Below are 21,749 nucleotides of genomic sequence, written 5' to 3' on the forward strand. Positions count from 1 at the left end.
GGATGATATGAGGTTGTACGGATGGTGACCTCGGTGGGCGAAGATGAAGATGCAGGAGATGATGTTCCATGAGGTTGGATTTTGGTTCGGATGTTTCTCGCTTCGGCGTCAGGGCATGCCAGTTAGGGGGAAGGGACAGCGCCATCAGATCCCTGCAAGCCCTGTCAGCCACTGTTAGCACCTCACTAGCCCGCTTTCGATCAGAGCCAGGGTTATGAGACGCTCCTGAGACCGTCGGCACATGTTCTTCCCGAACTCCTCCCCCATTCCCGACTTGAACTCTTCATCTCCTCAATCTCCTCGATTTCAGTCAACCGACAGCCACCAACATATGTCACGATATCCTCAGAAAACCCGACCCCCAGTCTAATCATGGATTATCGATTGATCCGAGCAGTTTTGCGGGTCCGTCCCGCACTTCCACCGGGTCTCAGATAACGCCGAGATGCGCTGCAATGCACCGTGACGACAAGTTCTTCTCACGATGACATGACATCAAGCAGCGAGGAGCCGCGGGCAGTCGAGATTTCCAACATCAGGAAATGCCATCACTTCCAAAGACCGACCCTTTGAGTTTCTCTAGATGGGTGAGATATACGGTTCCAGGAAATTGACGACGACGATGCGGCCAAGATACCCTCGGGACATCTCAACGAGGTACAACCGGCAGCATGGAAGTAATCCTCTTCACTCTGTATTCCGGTCCTCTCGCCACGACAGCAATCCATACCGAACCTTGTTCGTCCACTCCGGCCTAGAGGCGGACAGCATCGATGCTACTTCCTGAGGAAATGTTAGCTGCTTGTTCTTCACATCAACTTGAAAGCAGACGGGGGACCGAGGGATGGCAGACGAACCAAGTTGTCTCTTATGGCCTGCAAAGCCCTCATCGGCCCTCTCAGCTCACTTCTCGAGCCATGGTTGTCCAGGCTGACATATGTTCGGCTGTACGAGTGAAAAATCCGGTGCTTTGTTGGTTCAGTGGCCGGCATTTCAGTCCCTTTCCCATCCTCGGCCATAAGCTGTTTGAGTCTGGTTTCATCACCCTTTCTATCCTCCGCCGCGCCCACCATGTCCAGGAAGTCCGGATCAACAATAAGCCAAAACTCCTCCAGCTTCTCAAACCTCCTTATCAGATTGGCCACGCACCGCGCGCAAAACGGCGGGTCAGAGTCGGGATACTGGATTTCCAAATTCCTCCTCAATTCCTCATCGCCATCGGGCCCGTCAGGTTCTGGCCCGCCCGCGACCCCAACATGTGTCCAGTGCTTACACTCATGCCTCCACATAGCCTGCAACTCCTCAAGGCTCAGTCCGACCCCCTCGTCGTCATCCGAATTCCCCCACACGTTCCACCCAGGTCGAAAATACCTGACCGCGAACTGGCGGGCGCCCGTGAAAACGATGTGTTCGAAATCAGCCCAGTCCGCCGCCGCCATGGTTTCCTTTGCTCCAGCATCCGCTCCTCCGAAGCAGACGAGGTCGGTGGCCAGGTCGAGGGTCAGGTTGGTCATTGGCGCAGGCGGGCTGCCATATCTAGGCATGGGCACAAGTGTCTTATGCTCGATGGCCCGGATGTGGCGGATCACAGCGGAGCGGGCGTCGTGGCAGGTGAGTGAAAGATTTCGCAGGTTCAGGTCGGCGGATTGGTGTCGGTCTGGGACGAGATGCATGTCCCAGTCTATCCAGTCGGTGTCTGGGAGCTTCTGGAGGAAGTGAAGGCATGGCGAGAGCGCGGCTGCGTGGTCCCAGACTAGGTCTTGGAGTTCAGGAGGGAGACTTGCGAATTGGGTGAACAGCGCCATTGTGTCGGTGGCTGAGTGATGTTTTCCCCTCAGACAAAGTGATGAAAGGTAAGTTGATCGATTCGAACAGCCAGGAATAATTGAACAGGAGTTTAATTTGTCTAGGTAAATCTGAAGGGTTTATCGTCCAAGAAGAGATCCGCCAGTCCGTCGCCAAGGTGGCCACCTTCAAGCTATCACATGGCCCATCATTACAATGGAGCTCTTGGAATTGTCCAATCATCTAACAAAGGACAATCGTTCCAAGATAAAGCCCCGAGAGCCCTTTTGACGGTCGGACATGATCATCATGATGCAACAAGCTAGCTCTCGCTCGGGGTTAGGGTTTATGGAGCTTTGAAACTTGAAGATGGAAGGCGCCGTCTCAGAAGCTTCGTCTCGACGTTATCCAACAGCGGAAGTGAAACCTCATAAGAGGAGATGACCCATTGTATGTCGCTAACTCCGCGAATGTTTGCCATGTAAAACAAAAGCCATATGTTTTCATTTTGACCTCCTTCGGTGTCGAGTGTTTGCTGTCGTTGCGAAACAACATCTCGTTGACTGCGGTTTGGCATGCACCATAGGTAGGCAGGTAGGTAGTACCTATCATGCACCCTCAATACCAAACTTCAACGACATACGCCGTACGTTGGTTCGGCTTCAGCTTGTATGACAAGCACGTAAGATATATTGGCAGGATGGTCCCTAGAAGGAAATGCCGGGGTGGTACAGCATGGGTGAGGGTGAGAAAGCATCATGAAATGCAACATGGAACAACCCGCACACGAGGCTTCTGGAAATCCATGGCGACGGGAATTCCGTGGGCTCGTACGTGGGTGGGCGATGATTCTCGACAGATTGTTTGTCTTGTTCTTGAAGAAGAAGAAAACATCTAGTTCACATCTTAATGGTCAGGATAACTCAGGGAGGACGTGCTCATGGGCTCATCTTTGATGCGCGAGATGACCCAGAATGGCATGGAAATGGCGAGGTTACCTTGAAGACTTGCCTGGAATTTTGGTTTTTATACGATGAGCCTGGTTCAAGGAGTGCTCCTACTTACCTACCTATACCCGGAGATAAGAAGCTTTACCTCCATTCCTGAGCTGCGAGCACACGGCGCACATTCCGATGGTTGAGGCATCTGGTGTCTAGGTACTTACGTGGAATGTGTCTTCAGTCTCTCGCAGACTGTGCTCGCTGTGACCTTTTCTCCTCACCCTTCCCAAAGATTGGTTCACATTGCTGATTGGACCGTTGTCAAGAAGTTGTTTTGCCGGTATCCTATCACCTTCCGTGTTTGGCGTGCGGGAGAGTGAGGGAATGCGTTGGGTCAGCGGCGGGCGGCTTTGTGCATCCGATGATGGTTGTCAACACCATCCTACCCCAGCCTGTCAGCCACTCATTCGCTAGGCTGACTTGTCCACAGCCTGTCTTTTTTGCTTCATCGACCGACGACGGTTAGTTATGCCGGGGTTTCGGCGTCGTGCCGCTGTCCGCCCTATAGACGATAGTGTACAGCAGTGTTTTCTGGTGGTGGTGTTCAGCTTTCTGACAATTGTGGAAGTTATGAAGGGTTGGGTGATGATGGTGGTTGGATCATTGCGAACGGAATTGAGCAATACCTATACCTTATCCCCGGATCGACATCTAGCCGGTATGGTACTCTTCCGGGCAGTCATGGAAAAGACAGTTTTGTGCAGACTTTATGCACAACAGCAATCGAAGCTCACAACGTCCGATCTATTTCCCTGCCGCCCTCCTTTGGCGCCTTTCCTATCCGGGAAATGCAACATGATTGACCTCGCACTTGTTGGGGACCGATGAGCGGCCTAGAAGTCTAAAGTGACGCTATGAACAGTCTGGACTGTCCGTTTCTCACCCGCCCGCTACGCTGGAACCTGGAGAACAAGCGTTCGGTTGTTCGTGATGTGCGACCGAGTGACGAAATGGAGGAATGGACTGCTTTCGGCCCCACGGAATCACAGTCCCTCCAGGGCTCCATTCGCACTCACTCATCTTGTAGTGTACCTACATTATGCAAAATGAGCTTAGCGGCGGTCAAGGAAATGTTTACCCATCCATACCTTGGATCTTCCATCCTTCTTCTCCTCTAATAAGTTTCTTGATCCCCTTGCCGAGTTGCCGACTGTGTGTTCCCTTTGCTCTTTGTTTGTGACTGGCCTTTTTTTTTTTTTTTTTTCGCGCATGCTGTATTATTACTTCACTTTCTTCTCCAAGTTGTAGTTCTATACCCAACATAACAACCTTTACAAGTGCCAGGCCAACATTGCCATCACTGGCAAGTCTTTACGGCATTCTACAGAAAGAAGTCTTCGAAGTCAAGTTATCAACCAACCAAGCCATCAAGGTATGTGTGGAGTTGTTTTTATATCCGTCCGAAGTCCCCTGAAACCCGAAATCATGGCAGGTTCCACTGATTTTCATCGAAAAACGTGGGAGAAAAAGGCCCGCTGGAAATAAGGCTTGGCCTCCACTCACTCCGCGATCCACCATCCTTCCCTGGCTGGTATGATCACGATCATGGTCTAAGTCAACGGGGTTCTTCTGAAACGTTGAAAAGGCATGGTCCTACTCCCTTCCCCAGCAGAAAGCACAGAGCAGATATCATCTCTTCCAACTTCACCAATAACAATGGCTAACAACCGTCTCAAGGAACGGCCCGCGCTGCGCTTACTGAGCACCTCGCATCCGACATGACGGGATCTCAACTCCAGGGGCAAGCGGCTCCGGTCAGCAAAGATGAGCACCACAATAACAACCGTCCCCCCACGCCAGCAGAAGCAGAACGGCTCGCCCTCCAAAGACAAAAATCGATAGAACAAGCCATCGACGAAGGTCACGACGCCGACATCCCATCCGACATCGGCTACGTGTTAGACGAACAAGGCGAGAAGCGTCGCAAAGAGGCCATCCGGCGTAACTCTCTCGCCCGGGCACGGAGTCATGCCAGCCATACCAGTCACCATGACCATCACCACTATGATCACGACGTAGAGAAGGAAGCAGCTGGCACATCTTCCTCTTCCCACAACCCACAAGACACCTCAGGCGTCGTCACTTCAGAGGAAGACGACGCCAACATAGTCTGGTGGCACGAAAACGACCCCGAGAACCCCTACAACTGGCCGCGCTGGCAAAAGATCCTCAACGTGGGTCTCATCAGCGCGCAGACCTTCATCGCCCCTTTGGCCTCTTCTATCTTTGCCCCCGGCGTGCCCGCCGTGATGAAAGAATTCCACAACTCCTCCCCGGAACTGGCCTCCTTCGTGGTATCGGTGTACATCCTCGGTTTCGCTGCGGGGCCCCTGGTGATCGCTCCGCTGAGCGAGATCTATGGACGGCTGATCGTTTACCACGTGTGCAACGTGTGTTTTATTGCGTTTCTCATTGCGTGTGCCGAGGCGCCGAGTTTCAACGCGCTGATTGCTTTCCGCTTCTTGTCGGGCATCTTTGGTTCTTGCGCGGTTACCAACGGCGGCGGGACGATTTCCGACATGATCACGCAGGAGAAGCGGGCGAACGCCATGGCGCTCATGACCATGGGCGTGCTTCTGGGGCCCATCATCGCGCCCATCATCGGTGGCGTCATCAGCGACTCGAGTCTGGGCTGGCGCTGGGTCTTTTGGATCTTGACGATCCTGGCGGGCGTGGTGGCACTTTGCATGCTCGTGTTTGGAAGGGAGTCGTACGCTCCCATTTTGCTGCAGGGGAGGGTCGACAGGCTGAGGAAGGAGACGGGTAATGAGCTGTTGAGGAGTAAGCTGGATATCGGGCTGAGCCCAAAGGATTACTTCAAGCGCAGCATTGTGCGGCCGCTGAAGATGCTGGTGTTGAGCCCGATTTGCATCATTTTTGCGATTTATATTGCTATCGTGTATGGGTACATGTACCTCATGTTCACCACAATCTCGAGGGTGTTTACTAACCCGGATACCTATAACTTTGGTATGTGGCAGACATGAACCCCTTGATATTCCGCCAGAATGCTGATACCGAGTGACTGAATAGGCACCAAGATTGTCGGCCTGGTCTTCGTCGGCATGGGCGTCGGTTCCCTCCTGGGCCTCGTTTTCTTCAGCGTCGCTAGTAACCGCATCATGAAGGCCAAAGTCGGCCCAGACGGCAAGGGGCAATGTACTCCCGAGGATCGGCTGAAGGTTCTTCCCATCGGTGCCATTTTCCTGCCCGCCGGTTTCTTCATCTATGGCTGGACGGCCCAGTACCATGTCCACTGGATCGTGCCGATTATGAGCCACGCTCTCATCGGGTTCGGCAACATTGTTATTTTTATGGCTATCAGCATGGTAAGTACTCTTGGCCTGTTTTTCGTAGGTGACCACGGACGAGACTGATTAATCGTGATAGGCCCTGATTGACACGTTCACCATCTACGCTGCGTCTGCCCTGGCGGCCAACACGGTGGCGAGAAGTGTCTTTGGAGCAGTCCTTCCCATCTTCGGCTTGCGAATGTACGACACGCTTGGGTTGGGATGGGGAAACAGTCTGTTGGCGTTCATCGCCGTGGCCTTGATCCCGGTGCCATTTTTGCTGATCCGATATGGTGAGTTGCTGCGGACAAGGTATGAGATCAAAAACCTCTAGGTGAGTAGTTGAGCATAGTGTTCATAGCGGCTTGTCGGATATTTGGTTCGGCGGATGCTTTGGTGATGATGTTTATACCATAGGTAGACCTGTATGTAAATGATTAAAAAGGTCTCAATGAAGATTTGAGTGTCTCAAAAATATCAAATCAGCTTCCCGATGTGACCCATCAACAAGGGCAGTGACTCGTGATGCAGATGCCCTGAACCTGGAATCGTGGAGAGAGCTCCATTCACACTGGCGTGGCTGGCGGGCTACGCCCCTGTTTACTGGCTGGCTGGCTGGACAACAGCCCCAAAACTGCATCCCTGCGAATAGCCTCGGCTAACATCCGGAACAAGGGTCGGGAAACCACGGGATCACGAACTGAGCTTTGAGCCCTACAGCCAACAACTTGCGGAGACAACGGACACGCGCAAACTCTGGGCCACGAAAGCTGCTGCAAGAACCCTTGGGAAAGTCCCTGGGAATCAAAGTGCGGCTGTTCCTGATTTAGAAACCCTATCGGAAGACACACAAAAAAGAAATAAGGTATGCATCCCAGGAACATCAGAACCGCTTCCCGAACGCCCATCTTCAAAGATCCACCCCCCTCCCTACCCAGCCTGGTTACTGGCACCCACTGCCGGATATGAGGAGACCGATCAGCACTTGAGCCGGCAAAACTGGCCAGACTCGAAGGGTCCTCTGCTTCCTCTCTTCGACAAATATAACGACTGGCCATTCTGTCCAAAAGATGTATATACGTGTGGTGGAAAACGACAATCCTCCTGTTATGGCGTCACACTCCCTTCCTCCAGCTCGAGCATAGCCGATTCCTGATCGGCTCGCCTTCTTCGACAGGGACACTTAATTCGATTCGCAATCCTCGGTTGTGAAGGACGTTGTCGACCAAAACGCACCCAAGTTTCGCAGTGTATTTGTTCCATCTGCCATTTATCGGGTCCTGTCGAACCAGCCGCTCGATCCAGCAATGGCAACGGACTGGTCCATCACCCACTCGCCGACGCCGAGATACTTGTCAACCCACTTTCCAACTTCCTTGTTCTCGCCAGCGACCTTGTCGGTTTTGAAGCTATAATCACCAAACGTCAGTCTTTCGCTCGAAAGTGCCATCGGGAGGCATGGACGGATCGGCGGGTTCGGGTTCGAAATAGGGGGCGAGGCCTCGGAAGGGCGGTGTCCGCAGGGTAAGGAGCGCATCGAAAGCAACTCACGTCAGACCGGTCGAGCGCTTCATTCCAGCGAGGAATGCCGAAACTGTCATTCGCAACACACATCGAGTCAGCGGAAACCGAAGACAGGCCAAGAGACAACCGACCGCGATCGATCACCCTTCGGAAAACTGGAACTTACGCAGGACAGCGTCAAAGGCATAGTGGCTCAAACGTCCGAGCTTCGACCATAAGCCTAGTGTCAGCAAATCGAGGAGCTGGGAGAAGAGATTCTTAGAACTCCGTTGAACAGCAAGCGACGACGCAGCAGCAGCAGTAGCAGCGGGCGAGTTCGAGGGCAAGACGATGGAGATTAATGACAAGATCGGGAAATCCGGAGAAGGGGCCGGGGATCTCTGTACATTCGGACGGAGGATGAAGAACAGCAACGCTAACGACGCAAGAAACTTCGGGGTACCCACCACCATCTTGAGGAGTGGTCTTGTTGGATGCGATAGAAAAAGAGTATCGAGAAGAGGAGGAAACGCGATGCGACAAATCGGTTCAGGGATTCGGCGCCGTCGTCGGGTCCGGGGGCGGGTCGATGTCGATGGTGGTGGTGGTTACGATGATGATGATATTCCCGGGGCGGAGCGGTGTTGCAGGTCAGGAAGGTGTTTCGACGGGAGGTGCTGTGGGGGGAGGATTCGAGTGCCTGCAGCAATGCGTCGGGCGAGCGGTGGGCAACGTAACGGGACGATCATAGGGAGGCGGGAAAGCGGCCTTGGAGGTATCCCTAGGCGCCGGGACACTGCGGATAAGGATCGTGCGGAGTGGGGCTGGAAGGCTGGAAAGAGAGAAGAAGACCACGGGCCAGGGATTGTCAGGAGACAGGGACTGGGAGTCCAGGCTCAAGGGATTATCTTGGCGCTATCACGTGTGGATGCTCGTGACTTCTCTTGGCGGTCTTCAAGAGGGTCCATTCACCGGTGGAGCCCAACGGAGCGAAGATCGGGGCAATGGTCTGTGCCCCCTGCCAGTCCGGCCAAATTTAGGGTTGGGTTGACCATTCCCTTTTCGAGGTGAAGCGGGGCATGGTCAGCGACCTTTGGCACGCTTGGGTGGGGGCGAGGGGCAGCATGCAGGCATGAGCTGCGCGGCACTGACCGGCCAGTGGCGGCTTGGAGGGTGTTTTAGTGGGCTTTGGTGGGATGTCCTCCACTGCGGCGGCGGAACTATGGCGGAATGACAAGGTTGCAGCTTCCAGAGCTCCCAATGCTGCCTCCGCGAAAGACGCCGACACGGGTGTCACGACCGGATGCAAAGAGGGGATCCAACCTTCAGTCGACGTTTCGAGGGCCGCACTGCCGCTTCCGCCATGGGGGAAGAAGGGAAAGAGTCGATGAGAGATACCAAAATGAGCCAAACGAGGGGAAGGAAGCGAACCAGTGGTGCAGGCGTGGACGTGTGCTAGTGGTCCCAGGCGATTCTCTTATCAGTTTTTATCGCGCAACAGCCCGTCAAAGATTGGTTGCGAGCCTGGGCGAAACGAGAAAGCAGAAAAAAAAAGAATCCAGGTCCATTTCCCTCCGGTCGTGGTGTTGATTTCTGATTTCTGTCCTCTCTCTTCCTCTTCCTCTCCCTCTCCCCCAACTTTTTCCCCTCCTCAACAATTTCCCCTTCCTTCTTCATCCCAAGCTTCAACTTCAGAGTTTGTCGCGAGATCTGAACAACTGAATCATCAGCTTCGGTTTTCCTAGGTATGTTTGACAGAAATGACGGCTTTTTTCCCAATTGCTTCCATTCCCTCCAATTGAAACAAGTGGAAGTGCCACATCGAAAAAGCCGTGGAGAGGCGGGTCGTTCGGGTTCGGATCTCCTTCGTACGGGGTCCATGTTGTGTCATCATCGTTTTGCTCCCCTTCTCAAAAGTCTGGACTCGGGCTGCGAGACGTGGGGTAAAATTGAGCTGGACAGAACAGCACCCCCCCCCCCCAACTTTCTTGTTTGGATCAAACCGTTAAAAGATCCAACAAAACTTCCTCCCTCCAACACCTCAACACTATTCTCCCTCGCATCTGCATCAGCACTGCGCACTCTTTGTCCTGCAATTGTCAGTTTTGCGCATTGCGCTTGTCTATGTTGGAATCTTGCTTACTGACGCTAAAGCTGTCGATCCTGCAGATTTCCCTATACCCCAAAGCTCGCGTCAACCCCGCGCGCTTCTCCAATCTACACCTCGACATCGTCTCTCAACGCCACACATAAACCGTCACTATGGCCGCTACTGCGCTTGACCACCTCAGCCTTGGAGGCAAGATTGAGTGGCTCTCTCAGCTCAACACTGAGTTCCAGCCCGCTCGCGAGTTCCGCCGTACTTCCATCATCTGCACCATCGGCCCCAAGACCAACTCGGTCGAGGCCATCAACAAGCTCCGCGATCATGGTCTCAACGTCGCTCGCATGAACTTCTCTCACGGCAGCTACGAGTATCACCGTACGTATTCTCCTCTGTGACGTCTGGCGGCGCCTTTCGAAAATCCGCCGATGGTATGAGGTCTGCCAAGCTTCTGCGCGCTTAGCTTTCCGAGACCATTAGCGCCTCATTTCGCAGAAGTCCTCCTCTTGCACAGCTTATCCGCTAACACTGGGCCATCTACAGAGTCCGTCATTGACAATGCTCGCCAGGCCGAGAAGATCCAGGCTGGCCGTCCTATTGCCATTGCCCTCGACACCAAGGGTCCTGAGATCCGTACCGGCAACACCACGAACGATGAGGATCTCCCCATCTCCGCCGGTACCATCCTGAACATCACCACCGATGAGCAGTACAAGACCGCGTGCTCTACTGAGAACATGTAAGTTCCAATTGATCAGCCTGTGAGGCCGATCACCGCTGACATCATTGCAGGTACGTCGACTATGTGAACATCACCAAGGTCATTGCTCCCGGCCGTATCATCTACGTCGACGATGGTGTCCTCGCTTTCGAGGTTCTCGAGATTGTCGATGACAAGACCATCAAGGTCAAGGCTCGCAACAACGGCTTCATCTCCTCCCGCAAGGGTGTCAACCTTCCCAACACCGACGTCGATCTCCCTGCTCTTTCCGAGAAGGATAAGGCCGATCTCAAGTTCGGTGTCAAGAACAACGTCGACATGGTCTTTGCTTGTGAGTCTACCCTAGGAAAATCCGCGACATTTGGAATGAGTTACTAACAGCTGATAATAGCCTTTATCCGTCGCGGCCAGGACATCAAGGACATCCGTGATGTTCTTGGCGAGGAGGGCAAGCACATCCAGATCATCGCCAAGATCGAGAACAGGCAGGGTCTCAACAACTTCGCTGAGATTCTCGCCGAGACCGACGGTGTCATGGTTGCCCGTGGTGACTTGGGTATCGAGATCCCCGCCGCCGAGGTGTTCGCTGCTCAGAAGAAGATCATTGCCATGTGCAACATTGCCGGCAAGCCCGTCATCTGCGCTACCCAGATGCTCGAGTCCATGATCAAGAACCCCAGGCCCACCCGCGCTGAGATCAGCGATGTTGGTAACGCTGTTACCGATGGTGCTGACTGCGTCATGCTTTCTGGTGAGACCGCCAAGGGTGCTTACCCCAACGAGGCCGTCCGTGAGATGAGCGAGGCCGTCCTCAAGGCCGAGAACACCATCCCCTACGTCAGCCATTTCGAGGAGCTTTGCAGCTTGGCCAAGCGCCCCGTCTCCATTGTCGAGTCTTGTGCCATGGCCTCTGTCCGCGCCTCTCTCGACCTTAACGCCGCTGCCATCCTCGTTCTCTCCACCTCCGGCGAGTCTGCTCGTCTCATCTCCAAGTACCGCCCTGTGGCTCCCATTATCATGATCACCAGGAACGATTCCGCTTCGAGGTTCGCCCATCTTTACCGTGGTGTTTACCCCTTCCTTTTCCCCGAGTCCAAGCCCGACTTTAGCAAGGTCAACTGGCAGGAGGATGTTGATCGTCGCATCAAGTGGGGTCTCAGCCACGCCATTGCCCTCAACATTCTCCAGGAGGGTGAGACCGTTGTCGTTGTTCAGGGCTGGAAGGGTGGTATGGGTAACACCAACACCTTCCGTATCGTTAAGGCCGATGTCAACCACCTCGGTCTTGGCCAGCCTTAAATGTAGGCAAGTGAAAAGGGGGGAAAAGTTTGAAGATTAGACGAGTCGGCTTAATCACTGGTTATTTTCGTGTCATGATTATGATGGTTACAAGGCCTCGGTAAAGGCTATTGGTGTTGGGTTTTGCGGAGAAATTGCTTTTCAGGTGGACACATTTCTAGGTCCATTCAATAGATTACCTATGCATGATCACTTTTTTGCGTCCTTATCCCTTGTTTCATGCTTTTCTTTCGTGGTTCTACGTGTTGACATATCACAGGGTCACAGGATTTATCCAAAGCATTCGATTTATCGTACTAAAACACCTCTACTTCGAGCTAAGATTTCTGGACACTTGTCGGTCAACACAAAAGATAGCAGCCAATCGGTTATCACTCTTCCCATTCCTACGCTGCGCCTTCATGGTCATCTCCAAAATTTCTTGGCTGATACAGACCCAGCATAACTACTACAAGCGTAATCGGATTCTGTATCTGACAACCTTTCATCCTCGTCGTCCTCGTCGTCCTCGTCCTCCTCCACGTCCGACGACCCTGCTGAGCTTACACTGGCCGCCATGACCGATTCATCCACAATCTTCCCCGTGTCTCTCGAGACATGAACCGGTTTTAACTGACAAATCGTTGTCCCGTTACCTCCAAACAGTCCGGCCGCGACGGGAAGCTCCAAGCGGAACAAGGTGGCATGGTAGGAATAAAAGGCCCCCTGAACGGGCTCGTCCGAGGGATCAAAGGCAGCTTCAAGGTAGTCCCGAAAATGGTCAATAGCCAAGATAAGCGGGTCATTGGACGGAAGGTTACGGGAGGGAAAGCGGCCAGGACGCTCGATGACGTACTCGCGCGCGTCGAGTATGAGCGCCATGAGAGAGTGTAAGGCTAGAAAAGCTTTATGGAGACCTTCACTGGTGGACGGGGAGCAGGGGTCGGGTGTGTTGCTCATGGTGATGAGGGGCTTGTATCCGGGACCCGGAGGAGCCCCGGACGGGAAGTAGTGCACTTGTTCGGGAGAGGGTATGCAGTACATCTGTTCGGGATTGGGGCGAGATATGGAGCAGAGATACGGGACCGTGGCTTCACGGCCTCGGGCTCGAGTCATGGGCGGCTTGGTGCGAAGGTACCCTGTCCAACTTATCGGCACTTTCCACTTCTGACCCCCAAGAACGACGGGCTTGTCCTGCGCCTGGTGTCCTACCTGCTGCCGATGAGAGCCGCCAACATGAAACCAAGCCCCCGAGTACTTGGTATCAGCAACTACCTGCTCCCAAAAGGGGGAAAGGTATCCGGCACCGGCCTTGTCGGTGTCATTACCGACAAGCTTACACTCGGTGAGATCCAACTCACTGACAACGTCGTGGAGCGCATTGAAGAGGGTCGTCAGACCAGTTTCGACGACGAGGTGCAAGTGGCTACGCGTACCAACCTGGTTTTGATAATCGTAGCCGTAGGCATAGGGGTTCACGCCGCTATTTTTGAAGAGAGCGGTGATCAGCCAGTCGGCATGCTCGGGGTCCATGGCGAGGTAGTTCTCGTGGTTGATGCCCTCTGGGTGGACGAGGTGGAACATGGAGTAGTCGAAGCCGGAGCGGGGAAGGAGGCTCTTGAGGAGTTCGTTGGGGGCGAAGGGGTGGGTTGGGGCTGGTGGCTTGCTGAAGGTGCTTTTCATGGCTTGGCTGGGGACATGAAGGCCGCCATCGTTAGTGGTGGCGGTTTTGGTCTTTTTGGGTCTTCCTGGTCCAGGCTTGTCAGCGGTGCGAGGGTTTTGTTTGCGTTTTGGAGGCATGGTTGGTGAAGTAAAGTTGATGGGTTTGGCTGTTAAGTCTTGAACGGGGGAACGTATGCTTTTGTTGATGATAATGGTTGCTAAGGACGGCAAGCATACTGAGGAAGGGGGAAAACAAGCCATTATATATATAGGTCTACGATGGCAGTGAGGTTGTATCCCATCATCATAGGAGTCGAGACATCTCAACAACATAAACAATACACTTGTGATAGGTAACATATCAAGTGCATAGTCATGCTATGTAGGCTTTGGACGATCTCATTGTCTTTCTATGCCTTTGATAGAGAGCTGGGGGTGTGTTTTCGATGGAAGTTGTTCTCGGCCAAAAAAGTTCTGCCTGACTGAAGACATGATCTCGCTGAGAATTCTAGGATAAGGTCTGGGTCATGGTGTTTTCAGACCAGCTAATAAGAATGCTAGGGGACAGCGATGAATGGATGGAGATGGAAACCCTGGCGCTATCTTTAACACAAAGAGACAAGGGCGAGTTGGTCACATTGTGATGCTCTAGTTCTTTACAATCCGATGTTGTGTGAGACCGCGCAGGGGGGAAGCTCAGAGAAGTGGATCCTCTAGTGAGCTCCAATGGAGCCAATGGCGTCACTGCCAGCAAGGGGCTAATACGTACCTTAGGTGGGGCACATGCCACCTGCTCCTGCTGCTCCCGGTCGTATACAGACAGTTCCCGACGGGAACTGCAGTGACAGACTTCCCTCGTGGTGCCTGCCTGATACTGGACTTTGAACTGTCATCTGAGCTTCTTATCATTCCATCATCAGATTCAAAGAAGCATCCGACCATCCTCGCCGTCATTAGCCTTATCATCCAGACTTTTACTGGTCTTTCATCTTACAACTTCTTTGGGGACTTTGCTGCTCATACTTGCACTTCTGGATTCGAGTCCCACCGACTTTGTTTGTTTGTTGCTATCTTCTTCGGTTTGCGTATGTCCGAGTTGTGCATTGCTGGCTGCTCCTCAACTCTGCGACACGCTTCACTTGCTTCACTCTTCGATGTGAGCCTGACTTTCCCTCGTATAATAGTAAAGGTCTGGAATGTAATGCCTTATCGGTACAAACATATCAAACCACCTCTATGTGCGCAGTACCGCTTCCACGTATCCGTTGCTGATGATATCTTTATGCCTGCAGTGACCTCCTTGCGAATGGACACGACTAGTTTTAATGCCATTCAAAAACCGCTCCCTCTCGCGACTGTCCCACTCCCGAGACGAATACAATATGTGGTCAAACCAAGCAAGCCGCTCCACGCGGAAGAAGTCTAGCGACTACGACTTGGACGATCTCTCCCCTCGCCCTGACGACCCCTTTTTAAGCCACCGTGCGCCGCAGAACCACAGTCAACCAGCCTTCCGACGAGGGACTTCGCCGTCGCCATCCCAATCTTCAGCATTCAGTGACAAGGCAAGCACGACTAGGTCGACATCTAAGAACAAGAAACCTCGTGGAGTTATGTTCGCTGGGCCGCCACCGCCCATATTCTCGACCCAAGTCTTGCAGCGAGATGACAGGGATCGATACTCTTCCTCCTCGCCAACGTCACCGCTCGAGTTCGGGGTGTCTTCCATCGCCCAAAGTATCAACGGCGTCTTATTTGACAAGGGGGGCTCTACAGCCCGAGGTCGAGATGACGTCCGCTTCGAACAAGACACGTTCTGGCGCAACCTACAACACCGCGAACGGTTGATTCAGAAGGAATTCCAACACATACTCGACGCCCAGGCCACGGGGCTGATGGCGAACCTCAACCCAGATGCTGCCCCACCGTCAAGCTCGAACGTCAGTGATGCCGGAAGTGCATCAACTGCTCGTCGTTCACATGTCGTCTTTGAGCTGCCCACTCGAACAACAGAAACCGGAGAGATCATTCCGGTTCGCCAACCACGTCAGAAACCCCTAACCTTGCGCGGGGCCAGAGCCGCTTTAGCAAGAACCATGGCCCTCGCTGCCGACCTTAAGATCGAAGAGGAAGCGAACCTCGACTCTGCGCTATTTGTCCGTAAGAAAGCGCTCTCGGAGCTGCGCAAGCTTTCAACACAGCGAGATGCGATTGTGGAGGAACTGCGCACTTTGGAGGGCGACGACGAGGAGCCGCTGGCCCGGGAATTGCGCGAACTTGACGAGGAGTATGCAAATGTGCGTGCGGAAATAGCCGAGCTGGAAGAGCGGTTGGTGGGCTTGCGGAAGCGAAAACACTGGCTTGATGGGCGGAGGCTAGACGTAAGGAATCGTCGCGAGGCCGGCCTTAGTGGGTACAAAGGGGCCCTGAGAGAGGTGGATGACAAACTGGAGGATGTCTTGATCAAACCAAGGGTTCTCCCCTTGGATGTCGAGGCTGTGGTAGGGCCGAGTCAGAATGAAGGCAATCAAGAGGTGGAACAGCAGGCCCTGGTAGGTCTGGAGTTCATGCGCCTACGACCGGAGCGACGGACAGCCGACATGGCAAAGGATTGGTGGGAAAGTGAGATTGCCCTTCTAGAGCGGCGCAAAGAGGACGTGAACAAGGAGCGCTCGGCACTAGAGGAGGGTGCCGAGGTCTGGAGGGAGGTTGTCAGGCTGGTAACGGCGTACGAGGAGGATTTGCGCCAAGAGATTGCAAAGGCCAGCCGTGCTGAGTCTGGAGGCTTCAACCATGACACCGGCAAGGGCAAGGGAAAGGTCGTTGCCGAGGATCAAGCTCCAAGCCCACTCAGGTTCTATTCGTCACAGCTCGACAAAATCACGAAAGTCATGGGTGATCTCGAAGAAAAGTTCAATATTGCGGATGAACACGGGTGGAAGTTGCTGCTTTGTGCCATCGGTGCCGAGTTTGAGGCCTTTAAGCAAGGCAAAGAGATGATCCAAGGCATATTGATGGAGCAGGGGTACGAAGTCGAAGATGAGAAGGGATACCAAGGGAGTGGCGGGAGTACTCCACGATTAGGGAGGTCCGCGGCGACTGTTCTGCAGGATTCTACGGGAGCCTGGTCCACCAGTCACAGTAATCGACCAACAGCCACTGAACACCATGGTGTTGGCTACACCAGCCATGATGGTAACGACGACATTGACGCTCATACCTATGGCCCTAATCATCTGGATTTGGTGGACCTGGAGGAGGATGGATCACTTGAGCATGAAGAGAAGCAAACGGGTCATGACGAGAGTGACGATAATGAGGTGCCTCCAGACCTGCTGGTCTCGAGTGTCGATGCCGATGTCGATAACGATGATTCTCAACCAGGAGGAGGAGTGGATCTCCGAGCTTCGCGACAAGGTCTTGAATCTAGCAAGACGACAGAGATTGGGAACGATGTACCGCCGGAATTTTTGGCGCATCATGGACATGGCGTTGACGACGTGGAATAGTGGGCTCAACGATTCGCAAGGCTTTCGGTTGCATGAGCTCCCACACCAACACAAAGCTATCTTCTAGTAACGTGTTGCACTTGTCTTTGTCTGGAGGTCTTGAATAAGCGAAGATCTGTGTTTTCGTTTTTTATTTATTTTTATCTTGGATTGAGCGGTCGTGCATGGCTTATCATATACTCCCTTTGATACCAATGTTCACATGGATCAGTCGGTACTGTCATATTCTACTCGCAACGGCAGCCTCTTTTTGGTTATCCGTTCTGAATACTCCCCTTATACTGTCCTCTAGCATTCTCCATAACAGCGATCTCGGTAGGTCGCTAGCAACTCTGGATCTTCCCACGGGACAGAAAGCTCATGCGAGACGCCTTGCTATCACGCATCCGCTAGCTTTAGTCGAACGTATGTCATCTCAGGGGGCCATGGTTCCGATTCTGTCAAATCTACCTTGGCAATCCCCGTACCATTACATGCATGGTAAGCAACTTTATCCAGACTACCACTTCTGATACATCTTCTGACAATTACACCAAGCGAATACCACGCATGACCGTATAAGTGGATAACCATAATGCGACAAAGACGAACATGATTCCAAACCATAGTTCGACCTGTTAGCATACGGAAATTGAGGGTGCGCCGATGCCGGTCCTTTAAGAGACACACCAAAGGTCATTCATCGCAAACGCCGGTTCGACCCACGGCGGCAATCTCGGGGATCAACGAACAGTACGGTCCTTCTGTATACCAAAGTCATGGCGGCTCCACAATACCTTTTTAAGAAAAAGGTCTCGTTGATGACGGCGCGGGCTGATGCGAGGGACTTCTGATATGGAGCTTGTCCAACGTGTAACCCGGCCTGGCTTGGACCAATGCCGTGCCCTTTTGCCGTGGTTAGATACTTCCCCTTTCGTGATCTCCCCGCCCAACTCAGCAAATAGCATTCCACTGACCGTTAAGATTGATTCTCAAGCATATTCCGTTGAACCTCCTCCCAGCATTCCATGGCAGGTATACACTGCGGCACCTTTTCAACAACATGGCCCTTACGCTCCAGTTCCCATACTGCGGCCCAGTACCACGTGTCATTGACATAAGGGGCCTTCTCTCTTTCCCTTGCTTCAAAAGTTCCACACATTGAATTAGTCATCTGTGAACATCTGATAGCGTCCTCATGGGGAGCGAGGACAGGTACCACTGGGTTTCCCACATCGCTTGTGCAGGCGGATGGGAAGCGGGATCCAAGTGTTGTGTTCGTTCACCTGACACCACGGTATTTGCTCGGAACAACTGATGGCAAGCTCGTTGTCGTTCAACCAACAACCACATTTCCTGGGTTCAATCGAGGTCAACCCACAACTCAAACATCGGCTGTACTGGACCGTCTACCGTTGATGTATTTTGCGGTCATACTTTCGAAATTTTGCGAATAAACGGCCAGCAGGTCTTTCAGACGAAGGACTCAACTTCCGCGTTCGTCAAGGAAACAGGGAAATAATATGCCGCGGAGGCCATGGAAGGCGTGAGACACGCTCAGCAACAGCATCCGCCAGGATGGGCAGGAGGTGACGAATGGGAGGAGCATCGAGGGAGAATCCAGGAGCTGTACCAGGGTCAGAATCTGTCGTTGAAGGAGGTGATGAGGATTATGGAAGAGCGTCATGAATTTCGGGCGACGTAAGAGAACATATCAGCTTCCGCGCTCAATTCAAAGCTTGTATGGATTATGTGGGCTGACTCATCACACAGACAACGGATGTACAAGACGCGAATTAAAGCCTGGGGACTGGATAAGAACTTCAAGGAGTCCGAAGTTGTTGAGCTCTTTCGGTTGAGACGGGAGAGGGAGAAGCTCGGGAAGCCAACAACCTACAGGATACGCGGCCGCGAAATTGACTGGGACCGAGTCAATAGCTACGTCAAACGGAAAGGGCTGGACATTGCCCGGTTGCTCGAGGCCGACCGGTCCCACAGTCCGACCGTAGCAAGGGAGATAACCTGTCGGACTCCGTCTCCCATGTCAGAACATCATCAAAATTACCACCACGAGCCATCAGCCAGCACTCCGTCATTATCGTCATCAGCCGGTTCGGATCACTACACGCACAATGCGCCGCCATTCACAAGACCGATGACGGCTTCATCAACCTCCATCGTGGCCGGAATTGATCCTCAAACTAACAGCTCAACACCGTATCCCGGATATACCCAGCCTTATTCTCCCGCACAACCCCTTCGGCCACCGCCAGTCAACCTAGGTCATCACTCCACAACTCTGCCCTCCCTCGGACACTCCGTCACCATCCACTCCTTCCAAAAGTTTCTGACTCGCATCCACGAGACTCTCCTCTACGAAGACAACGACAAGACGTGGGGCACAACACAATACTGGCTCGGGTACTCGCACGCCTTAGAATGGCTGATGACGATCCGCTACAAAGCCGCCTTCTACCGGGACATTCTCGTGCAGCTGTCCTCCGATTCCGGCAGTCCTAGCACCAGCATGGCCGCCCGAGATACCGTCCGTCGTTTTCGCACGATCAACAGATCCTTCGCTATGCTCGAGCCCGTGGTCCAGAGCGTGATAGGGGCCAAGTTCTATTATTTTATCAACTTCATCCATACCTTCGGGTTATGCACGGAAGTAGCACAACTGCCCGTAGCGTATCCACTGGTCTCCATTGCTAGGGTACTTCTCGAGGAGACGCATAATACTTGCTCGGCACCGCACCCTCCGCCAATATTGCCAGGTGGATTTTGTGACGGTCATCCCGGACCCGGAGAGATTGGGGGAGCTTACGACCGACGCCGTCCGTCGTTTAGCTGCAATGGTGTCGTCAATGGTGGTGGTGTTCAACTTAGTGGTAGTCGAGCCACCGCTGCTGCCGAACAACAGGAGGGTTTTGTGTCAGCTGCCGGTCATGATGCCGATTACTACCTCCTGTCTCACCCACCAAACGTGAACGTGAACAATAGCAGCAGCGGCAGCAGTAGCAGCAGTCAGCTGAGCCATCACCACCATCACCACCACTCAGACGCATCGGCATCTGCCTCGGCATCTGCCCCGGCATCCGCATCGAGGCGGCTCATGTTGGACAGCACCACCCAAGACTTCAAAGAATCCGCCGAGCGGTTTCTGAAAACGGTTCTGGAGCAGACGATCAGAGACTTGGGTGTATCCCAGGTACCTTTTGAGTCGTTCTTGCTTCTCAGAGAGACGATAGACGGGAGACCTATACTGGGTCGTCACATTCCGTTTCCTTCGTTATCACCATCACCAATGGCCACCAACGCTAGGAGACCAGTTGTAGTTCCTTCAGGAGTCTTCTCGCCTTACGCAACAAACCATCATCACCTGCCACCATCGGAACAAGAAGAAGAACAACAACATCGACATCCCCAAAAGCTCCTCCAAGAAGCCACAATCCACCTAGAATCCGCCATCTGGCTGCTCTCCCACGGCAATGACGCCCAAGCGGAGTTGTACCTCTCATCAGCCATCGCCACAACGGAAACCTTGTTATCGGCAACCAGTACCGCCTCTGCGCTACAACCTCCTCATCCAAATCCAAATCCACAATCCAAAAGTGCCAACACTGGCGGCGTCAGCAGCGAAGCGCCGCCATTTCCCAGTGCCTCGCTCAAAGTCTTACTTAAGAATCATTCTTCCTCCTCCTCTTCCTCATCGTCATGGGTACCCAAAGCAGCTAAAGTGGTAGGTAGGTGTGCGCATTATCACCTTGCTAGGCTATATGGGAGGCGCATACGAGCGGGAGGAGGAGGGGGAGGAGGAGGGGGGGAGGAGGAGGGGAGGGAATTGGTACTGGGTTGAGGGAGAAGGAGAGGGAAAGACAGCATATGATCAAGAGCCTGGAGGGCACGGCGCTGTTTGATGAGTATGTGCAGTGGGAGGAGGTGGAGTTTTTGTTTTGATCAGAGAGTTAGAGTCCGACGGACGGAACTGAGTTTTGACGGTGGGTTTTCATTTCCTTGCGTAATGCTTGGCTGGCTGGTTGGTTGGTAGGTTGGTATCCAAAACACCTGGGGGCCAGTGACAGGCAGGGCAGGTAGAGGTTGCTGTGTCGAATATATACCATGACGAGGGGGCAATGGGTTGTATATAAGCTTGGGTTCTGGTTCAGACTATCAACCAATCATGGCAGCTTGTTTCAGCTGCCCGGCTAGCTCAATCGGTAGAGCGTGAGACTCTTAATCTCAAGGTTGTGGGTTCGACCCCCACGTCGGGCTCAATTCCCGGCGTTTCCAACGCTTCTCTTTTTTTGGTTTTCATTTTCCCACCTTGTATTCCTAAGACTGACTGTCCTTTCTCTTTTGTTTTTGCTTTTGGTTTGCTTCTGAGAAGCATGCATCTGTCCCAAAATACATTCTGTGTAGGATGGAGCGAGGCAGCGTTCAAAATCTGCTAGATCTGTGATTTAGTCGAAGTGCACGTGCACAGCAGAATACCTTGGTCTTTTCTTTTTGGCAGCAAAGAAAAAAGAAACCTGCGTAAAGTGTTCATATTGTAAACCTGCCTTCCCTCTCAAATACATACATGCTTGTATGCATCTCCTACGATGTTGCGAGAATCCTTTGACAATGAAGAAGATAGACAGACAACAATGCTGTAACGAGATTCTGCTGCCATAGACAGTTCATATTCATGGATTATCTATCGCGTCAGCCCGATCGTTATTGCATAGCCAAATTGCTCTTTATAAGAAATGATTCTGGACCTTTTATCATCAACCAATCAAAAAGCGCCAGTGGTTTAGTGGTAAAATCCATCGTTGCCATCGATGGGCCCCGCGTTCGATTCGCGGCTGGCGCATCTTCATGTTCTTTTGCTTTTTTTTTGTTCTTTTCTCTTCTCCATTGTTTGCATCATGC

General features: G+C 52.9%; 7 protein-coding genes and 2 non-coding genes across 9 annotated transcripts; 6 read left to right on the top strand and 3 right to left on the bottom strand.

Annotated features, from left to right (window-relative positions):
* Window positions 1-809: 809 nt before the first annotated feature.
* Window positions 810-1,805, bottom strand: SMAC4_04924 (uncharacterized protein; the record flags this gene model as incomplete). The annotated part of the gene is made up of 1 exon (XM_003347568.1): window positions 810-1,805. One exon carries the CDS (start codon window positions 1,803-1,805, stop codon window positions 810-812), a length of 996 nt encoding a protein of 331 aa, XP_003347616.1.
* A 2,187-nt stretch (window positions 1,806-3,992) lies between these two features.
* Window positions 3,993-6,545, top strand: SMAC4_04925 (uncharacterized protein). Its single transcript, XM_066090206.1, has 3 exons — window positions 3,993-5,756; window positions 5,820-6,115; window positions 6,177-6,545. Exons 1-3 carry the CDS (start codon window positions 4,505-4,507, stop codon window positions 6,411-6,413), a joined length of 1,785 nt encoding a protein of 594 aa, XP_065947479.1. The 5' UTR covers window positions 3,993-4,504; the 3' UTR covers window positions 6,414-6,545.
* Window positions 6,546-6,638: 93 nt separating this feature from the next.
* Window positions 6,639-8,318, bottom strand: SMAC4_04926 (uncharacterized protein). The gene is made up of 4 exons (XM_024655807.2): window positions 8,050-8,318; window positions 7,770-7,809; window positions 7,631-7,673; window positions 6,639-7,488 (listed from the first exon to the last, which is right to left on the bottom strand). Exons 1-4 carry the CDS (start codon window positions 8,053-8,055, stop codon window positions 7,350-7,352), a joined length of 228 nt encoding a protein of 75 aa, XP_024511038.1. The 5' UTR covers window positions 8,056-8,318; the 3' UTR covers window positions 6,639-7,349.
* Window positions 8,319-9,560: 1,242 nt separating this feature from the next.
* Window positions 9,561-11,943, top strand: SMAC4_04927 (uncharacterized protein). The gene is made up of 5 exons (XM_066090207.1): window positions 9,561-9,680; window positions 9,752-10,064; window positions 10,230-10,425; window positions 10,479-10,738; window positions 10,799-11,943. The coding sequence occupies exons 2-5, from the start codon at window positions 9,845-9,847 to the stop codon at window positions 11,704-11,706; spliced, it is 1,584 nt and encodes a 527-aa protein (XP_065947480.1). The 5' UTR covers window positions 9,561-9,680; window positions 9,752-9,844; the 3' UTR covers window positions 11,707-11,943.
* A 168-nt stretch (window positions 11,944-12,111) lies between these two features.
* SMAC4_04928 (uncharacterized protein) lies at window positions 12,112-13,485 on the bottom strand (the record flags this gene model as incomplete). Its single annotated transcript, XM_066090208.1, has 1 exon — window positions 12,112-13,485. The coding sequence occupies one exon, from the start codon at window positions 13,483-13,485 to the stop codon at window positions 12,112-12,114; it is 1,374 nt and encodes a 457-aa protein (XP_065947481.1).
* Window positions 13,486-14,538: 1,053 nt separating this feature from the next.
* On the top strand, window positions 14,539-17,136 carry SMAC4_04930 (uncharacterized protein). Its single transcript, XM_003347574.2, has one exon. It carries the CDS (start codon window positions 14,673-14,675, stop codon window positions 16,854-16,856), a length of 2,184 nt encoding a protein of 727 aa, XP_003347622.2. The 5' UTR covers window positions 14,539-14,672; the 3' UTR covers window positions 16,857-17,136.
* A 575-nt stretch (window positions 17,137-17,711) lies between these two features.
* Window positions 17,712-20,792, top strand: SMAC4_04931 (uncharacterized protein). The gene is made up of 3 exons (XM_066090209.1): window positions 17,712-17,752; window positions 17,833-18,536; window positions 18,609-20,792. Exons 2-3 carry the CDS (start codon window positions 18,373-18,375, stop codon window positions 20,689-20,691), a joined length of 2,247 nt encoding a protein of 748 aa, XP_065947482.1. The 5' UTR covers window positions 17,712-17,752; window positions 17,833-18,372; the 3' UTR covers window positions 20,692-20,792.
* Window positions 20,793-21,034: 242 nt separating this feature from the next.
* SMAC4_13974 lies at window positions 21,035-21,107 on the top strand. The gene has a single exon. It is a non-coding gene; the product is annotated as a tRNA-Lys (tRNA).
* A 512-nt stretch (window positions 21,108-21,619) lies between these two features.
* Window positions 21,620-21,690, top strand: SMAC4_13975. The gene has a single exon. It is a non-coding gene; the product is annotated as a tRNA-Gly (tRNA).
* The last annotated feature ends 59 nt before the right edge of the window (window positions 21,691-21,749 follow it).

Source organism: Sordaria macrospora, chromosome 6, assembly GCF_033870435.1.
Source record: "Sordaria macrospora chromosome 6, complete sequence".
NCBI lineage: Eukaryota > Fungi > Ascomycota > Sordariomycetes > Sordariales > Sordariaceae > Sordaria > Sordaria macrospora.